General features: G+C 44.7%; 1 protein-coding gene across 1 annotated transcript in view; it reads left to right on the top strand.

Annotated features, from left to right (window-relative positions):
- Nucleotides 1-23,916, top strand: part of LOC101519618 (lactase/phlorizin hydrolase-like) — a 60,858-nt gene that overhangs the window by 22,683 nt on the left and 14,259 nt on the right. The window contains exons 6-11 of the mRNA XM_058664197.1: nucleotides 855-1,581; nucleotides 10,463-11,108; nucleotides 13,837-15,387; nucleotides 16,005-16,273; nucleotides 17,993-18,283; nucleotides 18,956-19,154. Coding sequence (XP_058520180.1) covers nucleotides 855-1,581; nucleotides 10,463-11,108; nucleotides 13,837-15,387; nucleotides 16,005-16,273; nucleotides 17,993-18,283; nucleotides 18,956-19,154 — 3,683 coding nt within the window. The remainder of the gene's footprint in view (nucleotides 1-854; nucleotides 1,582-10,462; nucleotides 11,109-13,836; nucleotides 15,388-16,004; nucleotides 16,274-17,992; nucleotides 18,284-18,955; nucleotides 19,155-23,916) is intronic.

Genomic DNA, 23,916 nt, shown 5'->3' with positions numbered 1-23,916 from the left:
GCCAGTATGCAGGAACTCTGTAGAATGCTTACAAGGGAGGCAGAGACCCAAACTTGAGAGCCATCTCTGTGGCCTCCCAGCCTGCACACTAACAGGACATTGGAGAGTGGAGCTCTCTCAAACCAGGCACTCCAATGTGAGATTTAGACATCCCATCTGGGGAGTAATTGCTGCTGCAAACCCATGCTTATGAAATCATTTGTAGCTACATTTTATAAATGAAACACATTATTAAAAAATAAGGAATAGCCTGGCGGCGTGGCCTAGTAGCTAAAGTCCTCGCCTTGAACGCTCTGTGATCCCATATGGGCACCGGTTCTAATCCCGGCAGCTCCACTTCCCATCCAGCTCCCTGCTTGTGACCTGGGAAAGCAGTCGAGGACGGCCCAAGGATTTGGGACCCTGCACCTGCGTGGGAGACCCGGAAGAGGTTCCTGGTCCCCGGCTTCAGATCAGCATAGCGCCGGCCGTTGCGGCTCACTTGGGGAGTAAAACATCAGACAGAATATGTTCCCCTCTGTCTCTCCTCCTCTCTGTACATCTGACTTTGTAATACAAAATAAATCTTAAAAAAAAATAAAAATAGAACCAGAACTGAAGATAGTATTGAAGGGTAATCTGATATATAGAACAGTAAGCACTGTTACCGTTTTACTCATGCAAGGGTAGTGACAAAAAAGGGGGTAATAATACTAATTTTCCATTTACTAATCACTATGACTTTTGGATATTTTCTTCAAGCAGTGTTTCTGCAATCTTTCTTAATCACATTGCCACTGTCCATCAGTGTAGGGATATTTGTCACTCACAAGATCATTCATCACTATGTTGCTTTATGTCCCTTCTGTCCACAGCATGTCTTGCTCTCTGACTGACAGCCTGGCCCTTCAGACTGAGCAGCATCAGCACCAGAAGAGATCTGCTGGCCCCTCACCCCCAGGCTCAGCCTACCAGAGAGTGTGGGAAATGTTTGCTAAGCAGCCCAGGGCAGAAAGGGATGAGTTCCTGCAGGATGCTTTCCCCCAAGGCTTCCTCTGGGGCGTCTCCACAGGAGCCTTTAATGTGGAAGGAGGCTGGGCTGAGGGTGGAAGAGGGCCCAGTGTCTGGGATGGATTTGGGCTCAAGCAGGCTGCCAAGGACAGGGCCACAGCGGAGGTGGCCAGTGACAGCTACTACAAGTGGGCCTCTGACGTGGCCCTGCTGCGTGGCCTCCGGGCTCAGGTGTACAAGTTCTCCATCTCCTGGTCGCGGATCTTCCCCAGTGGGCGCGGGAGCAGCCCCAGCCCCCGAGGTGTCGCCTACTACAACAAGCTGATCGACAGCCTGCTGGACTCCCACATCGAGCCCATGGCCACGCTGTTCCACTGGGACCTGCCTCAGGCCCTGCAGGATCAGGGTGGGTGGCAGAATGAGAGTGTGGTGGATGCCTTTGTGGACTATGCCGCCTTCTGCTTCTCTGCCTTTGGAGACCGTGTGAAGCTGTGGGTGACCTTCCACGAGCCGTGGGTGATGAGCTATGCAGGCTATGGCACCGGCCAGCACGCACCGGGCATCTCGGACCCAGGACTTGCTTCATTTCAGGTATTTCCATCTCTGCTGTTCCACTCATGCAAGGAGAGGGGGTATATGGCTGGAAGAAAGTCGGTTATCTGTTTCCCCTTCCCATCCACAAGTCTTAACTTGTTTTTAAAGCAGTCAGAGGGAGGGAAAGAACCACAAGTTGTTGGTCACTTTATAGACATGTCCAGGCCATTCCCCTGTCACATTTGGGCTTCTGTCCTGAAATTCGAATCTTACGGTAGGTGTTAATGGGAACTTAGCTATGCACTTCACATGTTATAACCTCTTAGAGGAAATGATGCTTATACAAGTAATAAAAATAGAGAGCAACTCAATCTCCATATTGAGAGTGAGCTGGAACACCATGAAAAAATGATTCAGTGAAATGCCAAAAAGTTAGCCTATAAGTTAAAGCTTCCATTCATTTTTAAAATCTTTTTTCTTGGTGATTTTATTTGAAATGCACACATACAGTGATTGTTAATGTGACTGTTGATGCAGTTGTTTGTTGATATTGTTGACTTTTTGTTTTTTAATACGATTATTTCCCCCGTGCAGATTTGCATGGTTAGGCAATCATCCTCCTTGCCCCTCCCTCCCCCTCTCTCCCCATAATCCCCTGCTGATTTGTCCTCAGGTTGTTAAAATGACATAGTCATTCAACTCTTATAGGCTTCACTCCTTATATATAAATGTTCCTTGACAGTACAAGTGTAGGAAAAGGTAGGAAATAATGTAATGTAGAAGTATAATTAAAAATAATGGAATTTTGTTATTTTGAAGTGAAGTTGCATGCTGTATGCATCTGTTTCTGGTTTACTATCTCCCTGATGGAGTTTATATTTTTTGTGTGTATGTATGCTGTGTGTTGGTTGTTGCATATCAGAGACAGCATGATACTTTTGGGACTGATTTATTTCACTAAGAATAGTGGTTTCCAGCTGGATCCATTGTATTGCAAATAGTAAGATTTGTTTCTTTTTATGACTGAAAAATATTCCATCGAGTAAATGAAACACATTTTCTTTATCCATTCATCTGTTGATGGGCATCTAGGTTGTTTCCATGTCTGTGAATTGTGCCTCTATGAGCATTGGGTTGCAGGCACTGCTATTGTATGCATATCTTATTTTGTATGGATATATTCCCAGGAGTGGGAATGCTGGGTCGTATGGCAGATCTATCTTCAGTTATCTGAAGAATTTCCAAGCTGACTTCAGTAGTGATTGCACTAATTTGTATTCCCTTCAACAGTGGATGAGAGTACCTTTTCCCTACATCCTCACCAGCAATTATTGCCTATTAATTTTTGTGTGTAGAACATTCTTACTGGAGTTAGGTGGGATCTCATTATGGTTTTTATTTGCATTTCCCCAGTTGCTAGAGAACCTAATTTTTTTTTAAAGATTTATTTATTTTATTAGAAAGGCAGATATACAGACAGGAGGAGAGACAGAGAGGAAGATCTTCCATCTGATGACTCACTCCCCAAGTGAGCCGCAATGGGCCGATGTGCGCCCATCCGAAGCCGGGAACCAGCAACCTCTTCTGGGTCTCCCACGCGGGTGCAGTGTCCCAATGCATTGGGCCATCCTCAACTGCTTCCCAGGCCACAAGCAGGGAGCTGGATGGGAAGTGGAACCACCGGGACTAGAACCGGCGCCCATATGGGATCACAGAGCATTCAAGGCGAGGACTTTTAGCCTCTAGGCCACGCCACCGGACCTGAGAACCTAAATTTTTTAATATGTCTGTTACCCCTTTGATTTTCATTGTTTGAAAAATATCTGTCCTGATGTTTACTCATTTCTTAACTGGTCACTTGTCTTGCTATTGTTAAGTTTCTAGAATTCTTTGTAAATCCTGGATATTAGTCCTCTAGCTGTTGTGTAATTGTGAATATTTTCTCCAATTCCGTTGGTTGTCTCTTCACTTTAACTGTTTTTCTTGGAGTATAATGGCTTCGTAGCTTGATATAGTTCCATTTGTTTAATTTTGCTTTAATTGCCTCTGCTTTGGAGGTCATCTCTAAGAAGTCTTCATCTAAACCTATGATTTATGGTGTTCCTGATGTTTTCCTCTGGTAATTTGATAGTGTTAGGTCATACATTTAGATTATTGATCCATTTAGAGTTGAATTTTGAATAGTTGAAAGGTAGAAGTCTTGCTTGCTTGTTTGTTTACTTCTGCATGTATATAGCCAGTTTTTCCAGCACCATTTGTTAGAAGCTATTTTTTTCTCCCTCGGTTGATTTTGATTCAGTTGTCAAAAATAAGTTAGTTATAGATGTGTGGGTTCACTTCTGGGATTTCTGTTCTGTTCCACTGAGCTTCAGGTCTGATTTTGTGCCAAAATTACACTATTTTGATTACCACAGCCTTGCAGTACATCTTGAAATCTGGTATTGTGAACCTCTAGCTTTGATATTACTGTTTGATTGCTTTAGCTATTCACGGGGTTTCTTGCACTGCCATATAACATTTTGGCATCATTTTTTCTAGCCCTGAGAAGAATGTCATTGGAATTTTAATTGAAAGTGCATTTAATCTATAAACAAAATGGATTTTTTGACGATGGTTATTCTGCCAATCCAGGAACATGGCAGGTTTTTCCGTGATTTGATGTTTTCTTCTATTTCTTTCTTTTATGTTTTGTAGTTGAGTTTTTTGGCTGCTGTTGTGAATGGGACTGATCTTACAAGCTTTTTCTCAACCATAGAGTTGTTTGTGTATACCAAGGCTATTGATTCATGTACATCGATTTTATATCCTGTGATCTTGCCAAACTCATTAAAGAGTACCAGGAGTCTCTTAGTTGAGTCTTTTGGTTCTTCTCTATAGAGAATCATGTCATATGCAAACAGGAGTAATTTGACTTCCCCCTTTTCAATATGTATTCCTTTAATTTCTTCTTCTTGACTCATGGCTTGGCTAGTACTTCCAATAATATGTTGAATAACAGTGGTAAGAATGGGCCTCCTTTTCTGGTTTCAGTTTTTCTCTGTTCAAAATGATGCTGCAGTTGGGTTTTTCATGTATTACCTTGATTGTGTTAAAGAATGATCCTTCTACGTCTAATTTGCTAAGGTTTTGTTTTAATTGTAAAATATTTATTGAAATGGTGTTTGTGGTAGAAAAAATTAAAAATTAAAAATCATATTATACAGATACACTGTTTATGGTGTTGGGTGTCAGTTACAGAATATTGTGTACACATACACATCATTGATAAGACCCCATTCTTTAGAAGGGCTGTTGAATTTTGTAAAATGCTTTCTCTGCATCTATTGAGTTAATCATGTGGGGTTTTTGCTTGTTTGTTGTGCATCACATTTATAGATTTGTGTGTGTTGAAGCATCTCTGCATACCAGGAATAAATCGCACCTGGTCTGGGTGAACGATCTTTCTGATGTGTTATTAGATTAGATTGGCTAGTATCTTGGTGAGGATTTTTGCAGCTACATTTATCAGGGGTATTGGTTTATAGGACCAATCCTTCTATGAGGCTGGCAGCACCTTTATTCCTAAACCAGAAAAAGACACAACAGAGGCAGTTAGGTGGATTTTTATTTTATCCAGTCCACTATTCTATGTCTTTTGACTGGAGAGTTTAGGCCATTTGCATGCAGGGTATTATTGAAAGGTGGCCACTTTGCCTATTATTTTAGCCGATTTTCTTGTTTGGCTCAGGGTGTGTGCATGTGTTTCCATGTCTACTGTCTGTCTTTATTGAAATGTTCTCCACTTGTCTTGCTTTTTTTTTTAAGATGTATTTATTTGTTTATTTTTGGTTGCTTTCTTTTTTCCATTTTTTATTATATTTTGACAATCTACATAGTTAATTAGGGTACAAGGTTCAAGGGCTACAGGAAAATGGGTAAGACTATTATTTCCATATTGTTTCCTTCATATATCTGAGGTAAAGGGGGATTTTAAGGGAGAAGCCCCACCTAGTCTCCCACCCACCCCAGGTGGGGCATGCTCCAAGGGTCTTGCTCAAGTGGTTTTGATAGTTCAACAGTTATGAATTGCTGCCAGTCTCTCCACTCCAAGCACGATGAGGTCATTGAAGAATCCACTGATTGACATAGTTTTTCATAGAGTCTCCGTTTGCCCAGTTTTTCACTGCCAACATATAGCTGAGGTGGTTGTTCTGTCCTCTGTCTTTTCATGGTTAGGCTTCTGAGTCTGGCAGTTTGATTGGGGGGTATCCCGAAAGAAACTTTGAGGTGTTCGCAGACCAGATTCTTATATGTACTAGCAAGTACGGGGCCCGGTTCAGTTCATTGCCCCAATCAGCTGGTGGTTGCATTTGCTGGGTTGGTTCTGTTTCTAGCCCTGTCTTCCACTGGAACAAATGGATGTTGCAGTCCAGCCTGGTTCTGCCCAGCACACACTCGGCCCTCACATAAACCAGTGGGAGCTGCAGCCTAGTCGGAGCAACCCACAATAACTCCCACAAGCCCCCCCCCCCTCGTTTGCCAGTATGTGTAGCAGACTAGCCCAGTTTGTCCCACATCCCATTCGGCTCTCACACATGTCAATGGGTATTAAAACCTAGTTCCATCTAACCAACTCAGCTATCCAGCCCTGATGGATGTTTTTGGGTGCCTCTCTGTCTAGCCACCCCTGCCCCTGTCCTGGTTTTCATGCCCTCCCGTGGGAGTGGTAACCCAAGAGGGAGCAGCCCACTATTTCCCTCTCAGGCCATTCCCACTCCTGGATTATTCACTCTCCAAGTGGTTCTGCAGTTTAACTTGACGGAATTAGCCCCCAGTGCCAGCTTCTGCCAGCTGATGCTGCAGCTAAGCCCAAACAACCCTCACTCACTCTAATTTTTGTTTGCACCAGTAGGATCAATCAGTCCAGCCTGGCTTTTCCCTGATCTAGTCCACATGTGGCCCACAGGTATTATAGCCCTGCCTGGTCTGGTCTGCCCCCATCCTAGCTCACGTTCTGTCCAGCAAGGGAACCCCCCCACCCTCTTATTCCCCCTGCCGGCTCCACCCCCTCCCTTCCTGGGTCTCACGTGTGCTGTTGGGCACTGTGGTCACATCCGGTACAGGTAACCTCACCTTGACATTCCGTAATGTGCACTGATTTGTGTCACGACCAAACCTGGCTCAACCCACACTCTGTTCTGGTGCTTGAATTCACCAGTGGATGATTTGAACTGATTCAGCCTGGTCTGCCACCGACCCATGCCGAATGTGTGCCAGTGGGAAACTTTCCGTGACCTGTTCTGGGCTGTTCCTATCATGCTTCTTGTGCTTACCTGCAGGGTCTGTGTCCTGCCAGACGAGTTTCCCAGGCTCCTCCGTCAGAACCTCTCCCAATACCAGACTTTGCGCATACGAGGGGGTCCATGAGCCAGCCCTACTCAGTTCACCTCCTGTCCTAGCAGGAACAGTGGCTTTTTCTGACTGGCCTTCAACCCAATCTGGTTCTTACCGTTGGATGTTTCAGCCCAGTCACGGCTTGTCCATACCCACATACAGCTCAAACACGGCTCAGTAGGGGTTGAGACCTAGCCTAGTCAGTCCCACATCTATCCTGGTCCTCCAGAACACCAGACAGTGTTTGAGTCTGGCCCGGCTTGGTGCGTCCAGTCCCAGTCCACACTTGTGCCAAGGGAGACTACAACCATATCATGATCAGAATGCAGCCCCCATTCCAGCCCACGTGCCGCTTGGTGGGAACCTCAACCCAGTTAGGGTGTACCCTTAGCTCCCCAGCTGGGCCTCTTCCCGTAGATCACGAGCCTGCCAGTGGTTGCTCTGACTCAGCTTAGCACAGCCCCTCACCTGTCCTGACCCCTGCCTTAGACACTGTGGCTTAGTGTCCTTGACTCACGTAGACCAGTAGGTGCAAGAGCCTAGCTCGGCATGACCTGTGCTCCATCCTGGTTTCTAATTTTACTTATGGGCTAAGGTTTGCTCAGTCCTGCCCGGTACATCCCATTCCACTACCAATTCACACATTGGCCAGCCATTGGAGCTACTTTGCCCAGCTTGTCTAACCCCCAGGTCTGGACCACATGTTCACCAGTGGGAGCTATAACTCGCCAGGAGAGTTTCCCAAGTTCCTTCACTTGATCCACTCCCAGACCCAGTTCTCATACATACCGTTGAGTTTTAGGCCAGTGCCTGGCATAGTCCGGCCTTCCATTTGGCCTTGTATGAGCTGGTGAACATTGCAGCCCGGCCCACCCCACACTCTATTTAGGATGCACATTCGGGTGCTGCTGCCTTGACCAGTCCAGACTATTGTGGGTTCCTTAACATGTGATTGATGGTGGGCTCCTTGGTCACACCTAGATTATTCCATCACCACCCCATCTCTTGAACTAACCAGTAGGGCTAGAATTTCCACAGGGTTTGGCCCACACATCCCCCACAGAATCTACCCCTGGATATGGTTCTCTGGCATGCTGGTTAATGTCATGGCCCTGCCTAATGTGACCCATGTCCTGATCCACCATCATGTCAGGTAATACGATAAGATCCTGCTAGACAAGCCCCGAGCCTTAGGTTTTGCATGGACTGTTGTTCAGTGGTCAGCATTGTTCAGTGATTACAATTTCTTCGAAGGAGAAGTTACTTTGTTGTTGGGAATCTTGAGGATTGATTCACATCCCAGAAGCACAGTGGGTTCAAATAGGAGCTACATAAGCAGTGATTCAAAGAACCAAAACCCCAGAGGTCCAGGCCAGGCAGCCAGCAGGCAGAGCCTGGTATCAATGGCGCCCTGGCCGCCCAGGGACAGCTCACCACGTGCATGTGGTGGCTGGAATCAGGGATCCGAGCTTGGAGACACCCAGACCTGGCACCCACCAGCAGCCAGCAGGCTGCTGGAAGTTTCATCCCCAGGTCCAAGGTCGCACCCCCTCCCCAAGTGGCTGCAACAGCCAGTGCTGTGCCGATCTAAAGCCAGGAGCTAGGAGCTCTTCCAGGTCTACCACGCGGGTGCAGCATCCCAAGGCTTGGAGCTGTCCTCCGCTACTTCCCCAGGCCACAGGCAGGGAGGTGGATGGGAAGCAGAGCAGCCAGGATATGAACGGGCATACATATGGGATCCTGGTTCATTCAAGGCAAGGGCTTTAGCTACTAGGTACCACACCAGGCCCTTCATTTCTTTTTTAAAATATTTTTATTTGAATGGTATATTTTACAGAGAAGGAGAGGCAAAGAGGAGATTTTTCCCTCCACAGGTTCACTCCCCAAATTTTTGCAATGACTGGAGCTGATCTTATATCTGAAGCTGGGAGCCAAGAGTTTTTCCAGGTCTCCCATATGGGTGCAAATTCACAAGGCTTTGGGCCATCCTGTGCTGTTTTCACAGACCATAAGCAGAAAGCTGGACTGAAAGTAGAGTATCTGGGACATGAACTGGCACATGGGATGCTAACACTAGAAGGTGGAAGATTAGCTTGCTATACCATTGCACCAGCCCCTAATTCTTCATTTCTAATAATTCAGGTTGATTTTGTTTAAAAATTTCAATCTCCTGTGAGAAAGAATCCTTAATTACTTATAAGGAGTTTCTTAATTCCTGAATCTGCTTTTCATTGTTATGAAAAAGCTTTGTTACGATTTTTTTAATCCTTTATCTAACAGTCCTTCGATGTCTTCAACTTCCAATTTGAAGATTGAAATAATTTTATGTTCCTTTGGGGATATCACGTTGTTTTCCTCACGCCCGAGTCTTATGACTTTTCTCTTGCTCTTGGCCACTGTAATGCGGATGAGCGTGTTTTCTCCTTCAGCAGATTTTAAGCTGTGACATTCACATGTCTTTGGGCAGTTTTTCCTGTTCCCAATAAGTGCCCAGTTCCCTGTTCATTCTCCAATCCAGAGTAGTTGAGTAAGGAGCATGGATGTATTTGCTTGCTGGAACCTGCGAGAAGCTGTCAGTAAGTAACTCAGACTGATATTTGGACAAAATCTGCAAGGTATTATGCCAGTGGTATTTTCTTGGTGGGATCAACGAAATGCCTTTATGGTATCAGATTTTGCAGAAGTTGTTTGGATTGCTGGCTGTGCATTCTCCCTCCTAGCTTGCATATACCAGATCATTGTTTCTCCAGGTGGCTTTGCAGTCCCCATAGAGGATCTTCCCAAAATGACGCCTTTAGCATTAAGGTGGGGTTGGAATACACACTCCACTCTTCTTCCATGCCTACCCACAGGGACATTGCTGCTCTGTCTCAGCTCATGTTCAAAGGATCAGATGAACCAGTGATTCTGATTTGAATCACCTCCCACCTCTCCAATGGCTTCCCCTTCCCACATGTCTCCCAGGAAAGTGCCAGTCATTGGTGGGAAATCCAGCCACCTCTACACTGCTCAGCTGTTTCTGCTGCTTCCCAAGGTCCTTGACTCTCCGACAGTTTCTCTGTCACCAGCCTGTCCACACCTGTCACCCAAGATTGCTCCCTCTTTGCCTCTCCCCTACTACACTTCCCTGCCTGATTTGTGTCCTTACCCTAATCCATCATCTTGGATTTCATGATCTGTTGATTTTGTGGATGTTGGTGTTGGATTCCTGCAATTATTGCCAATAGTGTTGAGTTATTGACATTGCTGACATTGCTATTGACTTATTGATGTTGTTGACAGTGATATGGACCCACTGATTCATTAACATTGTTAGCACAGGTCTTGTCTATATTGTTATTAAAACTGACAAGTTTATCTCATTGAGTTATTGATGACTTGATGTTAATATTAGTGTTGATGCTGTTGATTCTGACTTTGTTGTTATCTTTACTGGCTTGTTGATACTGTTGACATTGGTATGAATTTGATAACATTGTTGTCAGCTTATTATTAGCTTCTTAGTCCTGTTGCTATCCTTGCTGTTGATACTGAGCACTGTTTTTCCTCCTTTCTTCCACACAAGGTGGCTCACTTGGTCCTCAAGGCCCATGCCAGGACTTGGCACCACTACAACAGCCACTGTCGCCCACAACAGCAGGGGCAGGTGGGCATTGTGCTGAACTCAGACTGGGCAGAACCCCTGTCCCCAGAGAGTGCTGAGGACCTGGCAGCCTCTGAGCGCTTCTTGCACTTCATGCTGGGCTGGTTTGCACACCCCATCTTTGTGGACGGAGACTACCCAGCCGCCATGAGGGCTCAGATCCAACAAATTAGTGAGCGCTGCCACAGTCCTGTGGCACAGCTCCCTGAGTTCACTGACGCAGAGAAGCAGCTCTTGAAAGGCTCTGCTGATTTTCTGGGTCTGTCTCATTACACCTCCCGCCTCATCAGCAAGGCCCACGAAGACACCTGCATGCCCAGCTATGATACCATCGGAGGCTTCTCCCAGCACATGGACCCTGCATGGCCTCAGACCTCATCTCCTTGGATTCGTGTGGTGCCCTGGGGCATGAGGAGACTGTTGCAGTTTGTATCGCTGGAATACACAATGGGAAAAGTTCCAATCTACCTGGCTGGGAATGGTATGCCAGTAGGGGAGAGTGAAAATCTCCTCAATGATTCCTTGAGAGTAGACTACTTCAGCCAGTACATCAATGAGGTGCTCAAGGGTAAGAACCGTGCACCTGCTGGTGCTGCCTGGAGGGTGGATGGTATTTGTGCAAGTCTTCAGAGACTTATTTAGTGAGAAATGAAGACACAAAGGCAATATTAACAGTAGACCTGGGGAATCCCTAACTTAGCCTCTAAATTCTATTTCTCAAGGACTCTGGTGTTTAATTCAGCAATGTTCTACCTTAGAATGCCTCCTATTAGTTTCCATTGAGTTCTAGCCATCCAACTTTCCAGTTCACTCTATAGCAAATGTTTATTGAGTGTCAATTATGTTGTATGCATTGTGCAGGGGTTCTCCAATATTCACACATCATCCTTTACGTAGGGAACTCAGTCTGTAGAACACAGAGCTGAAATATAGACTGATACACTACATGAGGTTATTCCGGATGGGATTCCAACCCAATAAATTATCCTTCATTGCTCTAGTCACACTTATTTCTATTTCCCTTGACAAGATATAAAGTTTATACCCTTATCCTTTATTTTGATCCAATTGATCCATACCTGCAGTCCCATTATTACCCAGTATATTGTTCCTGTACATGTTATTGCTAGTGAAAAAGAATGACAAACAGGATTCATCTCACAGTTAAGCCTTTTTCTTTTTAAAGAGTTATTTTTTTTGAAAGGGAGAGTTACAGAAAAGGAAGACAGAGAGTCTTCCATCCTCTGAAATACTCCTCAAATGACTTCAATGGCAAGTGATGACCAGGCTGAAGCCAAGACTCCAAACCTTCTCCAGGTCTCCCATATGCATGTAGGAGCCCAAAGGCTTGGACCACCTTTAACAGGCACCTTATCAGTGAGAGGGATGGGAAGTGGAGCCACCTGGTGTCAAACCAGCACTCGTGTAGGATGCTGGCATCCCAGACGGCAACTTTTATCTGCTAACTACAGTGGTGGGTTCTCACGTCTCAGTCCTTGTGAGTGGCATCCAGCTGTCTAAAAGGCAGTATTGGTGCTTTAGGGCCACCTTTACATTCAGAGAAAATACTAGTAAGGGATGGTGACTCACCTGTCTCTGTTCCTGAACTCAAACAGACTCTTCATACTCCACCTGCTCTCCTCTCAGTATCAGTTACAATCCTATTGTCTTCTTAACCTGGGAATTTCCTGAAGACATTATCTCAAGCAATTTTCAAAACAGCCCTGAACAGGGCTCGGCAGCGTGGCCTAGTGGCTAAGGTCCTCGCCTTGATCCCATATGGCCGCTGGTTCTGGTCCCGGCAGCTCCACTTCCTCTCTCTCTCTCCTCCTCTCAGTATATCTGACTTTGTAATAAAAATAAAATAAATCTTTAAAAAAAAAAACAGCCCTGAACAGTAAGATGGGAACAGATGTTATCCTCATCGAACAACATAAAAGTAGGTACTCAAAGTTTGAGTGACACACCCAGCAATACCAGGAGGGGTCCAGAGGCCTTTCTGTTTCTGGCTCAGTTCTTCACTCTACTCATTAAGCTGTGATGCTTCATTCATCTTTGTATTTGCAGAACCTTGCATGGCACTGGGATAAAGTAGGTGCTTAGTAACTTATTTATTGAATGAGTGAGCAGCCTTATCTACATCTTATGCAGTCAGCATATTTGTTATAATTGCATAATCTGAAAAAATCAAGACTGATTCATTTCCTGGTTCCATTTCTGGAGCCCACAGTCTTGTCTATTACTTTCATTCTGGTTCTTGGTTGATTCATTAGACACTTTGTGAGGTGAACCAAATATATTCATATCCTAGAAAAACAAACACATTACCAGACTTTGATAACTTACAACAACAGAAATTGATTCTAACACACTTCTGGAGTTTACATGCCCTAAATCAACCTGTTGGGCCAATCTCCTTACTAAAGTACAGAGAATATGTTCCTTCTAGTTTCTGATAGGTCAAGACTGTCCTTTTTTTCCTTGAGATTGATTCATTCACTTGAAAGTTAGAGTTACAGAGCCTACAATTTCATCCAGGTCTTACATGGATGACAGTTCTTAGAAACTTGGGTAGTCTTCTGTTTATTTCCTTGGTATATTAACAAGGAGGTGCATCAGAAGTTGAGAAGTCAGGGTTTGAATGAGCATTCTCATGGAATGTTAAACCCACAGTCAGCAGCTTAACCACTCGGCCATAATGCTAGTCCCTCTACCACATGGCCCTGCAGGTGTTTTTTCACTTAGGGTTGACTATCCATCTCCTACCTACAGGTTCACATGGCCTTATCCTCTAGTGCAGACACTTGATAACTGGGCTTGGGGCTTACCTGCAAAGCTAGGATGATCTCATCTTAAGACCACTCACTCAGTAACTTAAGGAAGTCACTGTTTCCAAGTGAGCTTACGTTCACAAGCATTTTGGCTTAGAACTTAGACACATCTTTTAGAGGTAGAAACAACCCATTCAGTCCACTGAACCTGGGGAATATGTTTCCTTGAGCTTTATTTCATTTTAATGTAAAACATATGACTTTGTTTTCTGTAGTCTATATGAAACCAAGGCATGAGAAAGGAGCACATTCTCTCTAGTACTTCTCTTATGACAAGGGTGCTCCTTTGGGTTCAGATATATGGTCCTAGAAGTAAAATGATGTGCTACGGGAGGCTTGAAGATTTCTCCCTTGTTCTGAGAGGGAAAAGGGTTGGATGTGGGCTCAGCCAAGTCGTCCCACTACTTTCATATGGAAAGGAAAACTGTAAAAGCAGCAGCAGTAACAGAAACTTTACTCTCTCAGCTATCAAGCAGGACTCAGTGGACGTTCGTTCTTACATCGCTCGTTCCCTCATTGATGGCTTTGAAGGCCCTGCCGGCTACAGCCAGAGATTCGGGCTGTACCATGTCAACTTCAGCGACACCAGCAAGCCCAGGACACCCAGGAAATCAGCCTTCTTTTACACAAGCATCATTGAAAAGAATGGTTTCCTCACCAAGGCAGTAAAGCAGCCGCTGCCACTGAGTTTAGTGCGCCTGCCTCCCAGAACCAGAGCCTCCTCTCTGCCATCAGAGGTACCCTCCCAGGCAAAAGTGGTTTGGGAGAAGTTCTGCAGCCAAACCAAGTTTGAAAGAGACTTCTTCTATCATGGCACTTTCCGGGATGACTTCCTCTGGGGCGTGTCCTCTTCAGCCTATCAGATTGAGGGAGCTTGGGATGCTGATGGCAAAGGCCCCAGCATCTGGGATAACTTTACTCACACACCAGGGAGCGGCGTGGCAGAAAATGCCACTGGGGACATTGCCTGTGACAGCTACAACCAGCTGGATGCTGACCTGAACGTGCTTCGAGCTTTGAGGGTGCAGACCTACCGCTTCTCTCTGTCCTGGCCTCGGATTTTCCCAACTGGGACAAACAGTTCTATCAACAGTCGTGGTGTTGATTATTACAACAGGCTGATTGATGGCTTGCTGGCGAGCAACATCGTCCCCATGGTGACCCTGTTTCACTGGGACCTGCCCCAGGCCCTGCAGGATATAGGAGGCTGGGAGAACGCTTCCCTGATTGAGTTGTTTGACAGCTATGCAGACTTTTGTTTCCGGACCTTTGGTGACAGAGTCAAGTTCTGGATCACCTTTAATGAGCCCACCTACTATGCATGGTGGAGTTATGGCACAGGGGAATTTCCCCCAGGGGTAAGTGATCCAGGCTGGGCACCTTACAGGATCAGCCATGCCCTCATCAAAGCTCATGCTAGAGTCTATCACACGTATGATGAGAAATACAGGCAGAGCCAGAACGGGGTCATCTCTTTGAGTCTTGTTGGACAATGGGCAGAGCCCAAGTCACCAGATGTCCCAAGAGATGTGGAAGCTACTGACCGCAAGATGCAGTTCACCCTGGGCTGGTATGCGCACCCTATTTTTAAAACTGGAGACTATCCTGATGCCATGAAGTGGAAAGTAGGGAACAGGAGTGAACTCCAGCACTTAGCCACGTCTCGCCTGCCAAGCTTCACTGAGGAAGAGAAGAACTACATCAGGGGTACAGCTGACGTCTTCTGCCTCAATACCTACTCCTCCAGAATTGTACAGCACAGCACACCTGCACTCAACCCACCCTCCTACCAAACCGATCAGGAGTTGAGCGAAGAGGAAGATACCTCATGGCCTACCACAGCCATGAGCAGAGCTGCGGCCTTTGGAATGCGTAGACTGCTGAATTGGATCAAGGAAGAGTATGGTGACATCCCCATTTATATCACTGAAAATGGGGCAGGGTTGGCAAATTCAAGACTGGAGGATATTGACAGGCTGTTTTACTACAAAACCTACATCAATGAAGCTTTGAAAGGTATGTGAGGTTTCAGTGTCCCTTAGAGAATCTTCCAACATTCTGTATCATGTGTGAAATGCTTTAGCAGTATAGTATATGAACCATTATCCTATCTACTGTTACGCCCTTCACTTACCTTGGGCTTTTATTTGTTTTGAATACTTTAAACAGCTGTGGTCATCCCAACAGAAAGAACAGAATATACAACATAGAATCCCCACAAATACTGCTTCTGTGGCTTACTCTTGGCTACCACCTTGTAGCATGTTCTGATGTAGTGCCGGGGATAAAACATAAACTTTGCTTTCATGCAACTTACGAGTTCCAGGTAGACTAAAAGGAACAAAGAACTCTAACTTATGCCTCTGTGCTTAATCTCTCAAACAAGCTTGGGCTCTTGAATTTGAAACATGTCTCCTCGGTGTGGGCTTGCTGTGGGCTCATCAGAGAGGGCAAAGAGTTAGTTACCAGAAATGATCCAGTCCTCTTACAGCACAGGTCACTTAATGTGCAAGTTGATGGTTTAGAAGCATTGCTTTGGGTGGAGGAACCAGCACATTGCTGGGCTTCTTGCGCTTCTTGGGCTTCTTGCCTGCTGGGGTAATGCTCTCCTCTGCTCCCTGGAATGTTCTCAGCCTACAGGCTCGATGGGGTCAACCTTCAAGGCTACTCTGCCTGGTCTCTGATGGACAACTTTGAGTGGCTCCGAGGCTACACGGTCAAGTTTGGCCTGTATCATGTTGACTTTGAGAATGAGAACAGGCCTCGCACAGCAAGAATCTCAGCCGCGTACTACACAGAACTCATTACCAACAATGGCATGCCGCTGCCCAGTGAGGATGAGTTTGTGTATGGACAGTTTCCTGAGGGCTTCGTCTGGAGTGCAGCTACTTCTGCGTATCAGGTGAGGAGTTCAGGGGGTGCACGCCACTTACTGCATAGCTACTGTGTCTCAGGCTCCGGGATTGCTGCTGCGGATGTTTCAGAAGAAGAGCTGACATCCCTGCACATCTTGGAATTGCTTATGCCATGGAGTCTTGACATTCTTTTGTCTGAACAATCTTTCTTCTTCCAATCCCCCAAGTTTGGCCCAACCAGCGGGTAAAGTTGCTGTGCTGAGGTGGGAATTGTAAGTGCTAGTAGACCGGTGAAACCTGGCAGAAACTAAGGACTAAGACTGCAAACATGAACAGTCTCCACTGGAGATGTTGACTTCCTTGCTAGACTGTTCCAAGCAGGACGTTTGTTCATACTGGCTCTAAATGTTGGAATTTCTCTGATGCCCTATAACAGCAGACTGTGACCTTGTTTGTCCAGTGAGATCTCTAAAGAGAAAAATGTGATGATTTATTGTTTCCTGAAATAGTGCTAGATTAAAAGAAGAGAGATGAGCCCAGCACAGTAGCATAGCCGCTAGTCCTCACCTTGAATGCACTGGGATCCCATTTGGGTGCTGGTTCTAATTCCAGTGGCACTGCTTCCCATCCTGCTCCCTGCCTGTGGCCTGGGAAAGCAGCAGTGGAGAATGGCCCAAAGCCTTGGGATCCTGCACCTGCGTGGGAGACCCAAAAGAAGCTCCTGGCTCCTGGCTTCAGAAAGGCTCAGCACTAGCCATTGGGGCCACTTGGGGAGTGAATAAGCAGATGAAAGATCTTTCTCTGTATTGCCTTCTCTGCATTTCCAATAAAAATAAATAAATCTTAAAAAAAAAAAAAAAAGGCTGAGCGGGACCTGCATTGCAGTGTGCATTTCCCACTTGATTTATCTTTGCTGATGCAGCAGTGGACTCTGTGTGCTACTTCTGATGCCAAGGCAGGGCTGGTGATGTGAGTCAGCTGACTCTGGGTGTTCCACACACATGGGTTTTTCCCAATGACCCTAGTAGCTGAATATGTTTCTGTGGTAGGTGATGGCTACCTACTCCCATACAATCACACTACCAGGTTGTAATGAAAGTTACATAAAATCAGTTAGCAATGAAACATAAATACTGTCCATGTGTTATTTTCTGTAGACTCCTAAAACTCACATTGCTTCTTGGGTCTTCTTGGGTGCTTTGATCCACACCTTACATGAAGGGTTCACTTGAGGCAAACAAAGAGCAAGATATCAGATAGGGCTCTGTGTGTACCAGAAACTAGACTCCTCTCTGGCCCAGTTTCTGCACCTTAGCCTGAGGGAGTTTTGGATGGATCATTCCATTCTGGGGTCTGTCTTTGCTCTAGGGGATGTTTAGCAGCATCATTGGTTTGTACCCACCATGGGCTACTCCCCCAGATGTAAGACCAAAAACTTTGCTAGTGTTGCCAGGTGTCTGATTGGAACAAAAATGAGTCTGAGTCAGAACTTCACAGGTTCATAACTAGACACAAAAAATAGTTTTTCTAGGGTGTAGGGCATAGGCTTTCCTGGATTCTTTTTTTTTTTTTTCTTTCTTTCTTATTTGAATGGCAGAGCCAGAGACACGGGAAAAAAAATAAGAGATCAAGAAAGAGCTTCCATCTGGAAAACCTCAGTAGCCGGGCTGGGCCACCTAAAAGACAGGATTCCTGAACACACCCATAGAAAGGTATCTGAGGGCTGGATTGATGATTTAATTCAATTATGTCTTCTCATCATTGAGATTGAAGGTGCATGGAGAGAAGATGGCAAAAGCCTTAGTATTTGGGACACATTCAGTCATACAGCACTGAGGATTGAGAACGATGAAAATGGAGATGTGGCCTGTGACAGTTACCACAAGATCGCTGAGGACGTGGTCGCCCTGCAGAACCTGGCCGTATCCCACTACCGCTTTTCCATCTCCTGGTCCCGCATCCTGCCTGATGGAACGACCAACTACATCAATGAAGCAGGCCTGAACTACTATGTGCGGCTCATTGATGCACTGCTGGCTGCCAACATCCAGCCCCAGGTGAGGGTGGGCGCTGGCCAGGCCTCAGGGAAGTCTACAGGCTGTGGGGCTGAGGAGCACATTTACTCTGAAAGCCAAATGCTGCTCTCAAACTTAATCATTAAAATTATTGGGCCTGGCGGCGTGGCCTAGTGGCTAAAGTCCTCACCTTGAAAGCCCCGGGATCCCATATGGGCGCCGGTTCTAATCCTGGCAGCTCCACTTCCCATCCAGCTCCCTGCTTGTGGCCTGGGAAAGCAGTTGAGGACGGCCCAATGCATTGGGACCCTGCACCCGTGTGGGAGACCTGGAAGAGGTTCCTGGTTGCTGGCATCGGATCGGCGTGCACCGGCCCGTTGCAGCTCACTTGGGGAGTGAAACATCGGATGGAAGATCTTCCTCTCTGTCTCTCCTCCTCTCTGTATATGCGGCTTTCCAATAATAACAAATCTTTTAAAAAAATATAATAAAATTCTTATGTTGTGGGATTAAATAAACATAATAGTTTTATTCCCCATCCTGACCAGTTCCCTTCCTTTGAAGTAACTTATCCTGCCTCTCATTGTTCCACCCCAAGAGGAAAAAAAAAAGCCTTTGAATTTTTGTCTTATAAACCATTCTCAGTTTTGGCAGAAGTTATTTGTGCTTCTCATGAAGGCACAGTGGATAACTGCAGATCTGACCTTTTCACAGGTGACCCTATATCACTGGGACCTGCCCCAGGCGCTCCAGGATGTTGGAGGCTGGGAGAATGAGACCATTGTGCAGCGGTTCAGGGAGTATGCCAACGTGCTGTTCCAGAGGCTGGGAGACAAGGTGAAGTTTTGGATCACGCTCAATGAACCCTATGTCATTGCCAACCAGGGCTATGGCTATGGTGTATCAGCGCCAGGTAAGGTCTCAGTCCTGACTACTTAGTGCTTTGCATCTTACAAACATGAAAGTTAGGTGGCAATGGAGGGGCAGGCCAAGAAAGCCCCCTGGAAGAACCTCAGACAGCCTGCCTCTTGCTCAGGGTTTGGATGTTCCTCTTTGACACGTTTGCTAAACATGGATTTCACCTCTCAGTGCCTCAAGAGGTCTTCATTTCTTTGCTATGTGATTCTGACTTGCTTCAGAAGTCCTCTGAGATGTGTGAGATCAGGAAAGTGACTGAACCCATGTAGGAAAGGACAATTGGTCAAGCTGTGTGAGTTTACATTCTGTGTTCTTAATTCCAAAAATCCCAAAGGTAACAGTAATTGATTTAGCTGAACTGAGCCCATTGAGTAACCATGAAGCCTGACGTTCCAACATGAGGCTGCACATCCCCTGTGTGCCAGGTTGCAAAGGTGCAGTGTTGCACTAAGGCCTGCTGCAGGCAAGGGTGGCCTTCACTCTGAGTCTGTGCTGGTCCTTGTTCGGATGTGTACTAGTTAGTATGAAACTTAGTGCTTTTCCAAAATCAAATCAAAACAAATCTTGATTTCCAACATACATCTGACTATAAGGCTCTTTAACATTACTTTGATTTAAAAGATATTTACTATGTTTGGTATACGCTTGCAATGGGGAAATCTCAACTGAACTTGAGCTGTGGTTATGCAATAAGGTGGAGGAATCCACCATGGTGGGAGGGTTTGGGGAGGGGTGGGGAGAACCCAAGTATCCATGTAACTGTGTCACATAATACAATGTAATTACTGAAGTTAAATAATAAATAATTAAAAAAAAAAAAAAAGATATTTAGTAGTTTTAATTCTTCATTTATTCATTTATAATTTTTATTTAATTCAAAAGGCCGAGAGACACAGGCCTAAAATCATCTCTGATCCATTGAATCACTCTGCATATGCCTGCAATGGTTTGAAGTCAGAATTCAGTCTGTGTCTTCCATATGGGGGCAGAGACTCAGCTATTTTAAACTATTGCTGTTCTCTCTCAGGGTGCTCATTAGCAGGAAGCTGGATTTGTGAGCAGAACAGGGAACTCAGATCCAGACACACGATAAAGAATGTGCCATCCTAAGTGACAGTCAAACTGCTAGGCCAAACGCCCATCACAGCGGACGTGCTCTGGATCACATGCACTGTCTTTGTCCCTTGGGAGCCATCTGCGTTCCCTTTTCTCTCTCAGCTTTCTGAGAGTAGATTTGTGTTCAGCCAAGTCTCAGGATCATGATAAAAGCTAACAGAGACCCAGGGAAATATGACTTTCCTCATCACTTCCTCTCCTGAATTGGTGCTTCAAGTTATCATTTGTTTTTTTTTTTCTTTTTCTTTTGTTTTTTATTAATTACATTGCATTATGTGACACAGTTTTATATGCACTGGGATTCCCCCCGCCCCTCCCCAAACCCTCTCCCCACGGTGGATTGCTCCACCTTGTTGCATTTCCATAGTTCAAATTCTGTTGAGATTGTTTCATTGGAGGTATTTACCAAGCATAAAGTCCAGCATCTTATTGTCCTGGTAAGTTCAGTGGTTTCTTGGTGAGACCATCTCTGGTCTGAAGGTAGAGCCAGCAGAGTATCATCCCGATCAATTAAAAACCCCAACATAATATTTACAACAATTTACAACATTATGGTATAAATTGACATGGTATTGATTAACCAATATGTTAATAGGAAAATGCAGGTTCTCAACCACAACCTGTGACTTCTTCATTGACATTTCAATTTTAGTTTATATTTAACCGTGTTCTATACACCTTAAAATGGCTATAGATTGCTATTCAGCTGTCTTTCATTTTAGTATTTAGCTGTTTATAGTGTTGAAGCATGATTTTGCTGAACTTTGTTGTTTTTTTGGGTGGTCTGAACTGGCTTATAGCTCTAACAAGACATGTGTCAACAGTTTAGGTGCAAAACATTTTTTTTGAGGGGTGTGCAGAGAAATCTTCAATACCCCAGTGAGGAGTAACTAATCTTTGTGTTCCACCTAGTGAGGTATGAGTAAATCCACGCTGGCCATTTCCTGTCTGATTCTAAGCTTTCCTTGTTGTTGTTGTCTGTCTGTGTATTCTAGGCTTTTTTTTGGTTTGTTTGTATGTTAGTTTGTTTTAATGGGTTTCTGGAGCGATCCCGATGGTCATTGCGAGGGAGGGTGGGATCCAGAGCTGGAACTAGGCCAGGACCAGAGAAAGCTCCCCTCCCTGGTTCCTGAAGGAAGTTCATTGTTGTTCTGTTTCTGCAGACCGCTCAGGGCTCCTGGTTGTTGTTCCGATTACGCTGGTTCCTGTGAGGCAGTGTTTGGACTTCTTCCATCTCCTGTGGAAGCTCCAGATGGGGGTGGGTGACCTCAGAGTTCTCGGCCTCCAAAGGCACTCCAATTCCCCATGGTCTCCTTAGCAGTTGGGATGTAGTCCTTGTTGCTCATATTGATAGTCCGTGGTGAGGATCTGGGAGTCTTCAGGGTTGGGATTCGAGCCTCCTCCTGTCCACCTGCTCCATTCTGGGGTCTCCCCCTGCTCCATGCACATGACCTCCTGTTAAGAGGCTGTCAGGATCTTTGTAATAAAAATAAAATAAATCTTTAAAAAAAAAAAAAGAGGCTGTCAGGATCGATGCCGATTCCCCCGTTATGCCTTTGTAGCTTTACTATTGTCTAGTGCTGACTCAAGTCTGTTGTCTATGAGTTACCAGATTTGTTCTTGATAGGCTATATTACAGATTTTCCTGACACTTTCTCTGCATTCTCTCCCCATTACGGAGTAACATAGGGTATTAAGAGTGTTTTAGGTTTTACAGTTTTTTGATGTAAATCATAAGCAGTCTGACATTAATTGTTGATTTATAGATTACATCGCATTATCTTATTGCATTAGACACAGGCTATTAGAGATTGCAATAATATTACAATATATAGGTACTATCTTCCAGATTGACATCTTTTCATCTCAAATTAAGGCAAACATGTGGTATTTAACCTTTTGGAATTGGTTCATTTCTCTTAGCATAATGGATTCCAGTTGGGCCCATTTGGCCACAAAAAAAAACTGTATTTCTTTTTTTTAATAGCTGAGTAGTATTCCATGGAGTAGATGAACCATAGCTTTCTTATCCAGTCTTCTGTTGATGGGCATTTCGGTTGCTTCCAAGTTTTTGCAATTATTGATTATGCTGCTATAAACATAGGGGTGCATATTGGTTTCTCGTGTAGCAGGTGTTTTGGATATATTCCTAGGAGTGCTATTGCTGGATCATATGGCATGTTGATTTTCAGTTGTTTGAGTATTCTCCATACTGATTTCCATAGAGGCTGTATAAGTTTGCAGTCCTACCAGCAGTGGAGTAGAGTTCCCTTTTCCCCACATCCGCGCCAGCAAGTCTTGGTGGTTTTTTGTATGTGTGCCATCCTTGCTGGCATTAGGTGGTACCTCATTGTTGTCTTCATTTGGATTTCCCTTATTGCCAAGGAACTTGAACACTTTTTCATATGTTTGTTTGCCTTTTGGGTTTGTTCTTTTGTGAAACGTCTGCCCATTTCCTGTGCCCATTTCTTGAGTAGTTTGTTTTGGTGTTTTGGTTATTCTGGAGATCTTTGTATATTCTGGAGATTAGCCCCCTATCACCTATGTAGTGTGCAAAGATCTTCTCCCATTCTGTGGGTTGCTTTTTTACTTTGTTGATTGTTTCCCTTGCTGTACAGAAGCTTCTTAGTTTGATTAAGTCCCATTTGTTTATTTTGGTCTTGATTGCTAGTGCTTCTGGAGTCCTTTTTAGGAAGTCAGGGCCTACACCTAGATCTTGCAGTGTTTCCAATATTTTCTTTCAAAAGTTTGAAGGTTTCTGGATGTAGGTTTAGGTCTTTTATCCATGTAGATTTGATCTTAGTGTATGGTGAGAGATGTGGGTCTATCTTTTTGATTCTGCAGGCTATTACCCAGTTGTCCCAACAGCATTTATTGAAGAGACCTTCCCATTTGCTTGGATTGTTGTCTTTTTGTCAAAGATTAATTGGCTGTATCTGTGTGGGTTTCCTTCTGTTGTTTCTATTCTGTTCCATTGATCATCCTCTCTATCTTTGTGCCAGTACCAGGCTGTTTTGATAACCACTGCCCTAGAGTATGTCCAGAGGTCCGGGACTGTGATCCCCCCTGTTAAGTTCCTTTTCTTCAGAATGGTTCTGGATATTCGTGTTTTTTTGTGTTTCCACATGAACCTTTGAATCATTGCTTCCAGTTCCATGAAGAATGTTTTGGGCAATTTGATTGGGATTGCGTTGAATGTATATATTGCTTTTGGTAGTATAGACATTTTAATGATATTAATTTTGCCTATCCAGGAGCATGGGATGTTGCTCCATCTTTTGAGGTCTTGTTCAATTTGTTTTTTAAGTGTTTTGTAATTTTCTTCAAAAAGATTTCCTACTCTTTTGGTTAAATTTATTCCTAGATACTTCATACTTTTCTCTGTTATTTTGAATGGTAATTTGCTGGTTAGATCTTCTTCCATCTTGGGGCTGTTTGCATACACTATGGCTGTTGATTTTTGTTCATTAATTTTGTATCCTGCCACTCTACCAAATTCTCGTATGAGTTCTAGGAGTCTCTGTATTGAGTGTTTTGGTTCTTCTATGTAAAGGATCATGTCATCTGCGAATAGTGAAAGCTTGACTTCTTCATTTCCAATTTGAATTCCTTTGATTTCTTTGTCTTGTCTTATGGCCTCT

This window comes from Ochotona princeps, chromosome 5 (assembly GCF_030435755.1).
Source record: "Ochotona princeps isolate mOchPri1 chromosome 5, mOchPri1.hap1, whole genome shotgun sequence".
Lineage (NCBI taxonomy): Eukaryota > Metazoa > Chordata > Mammalia > Lagomorpha > Ochotonidae > Ochotona > Ochotona princeps.
This window is presented reverse-complemented; position numbering and strand designations above follow the sequence as displayed.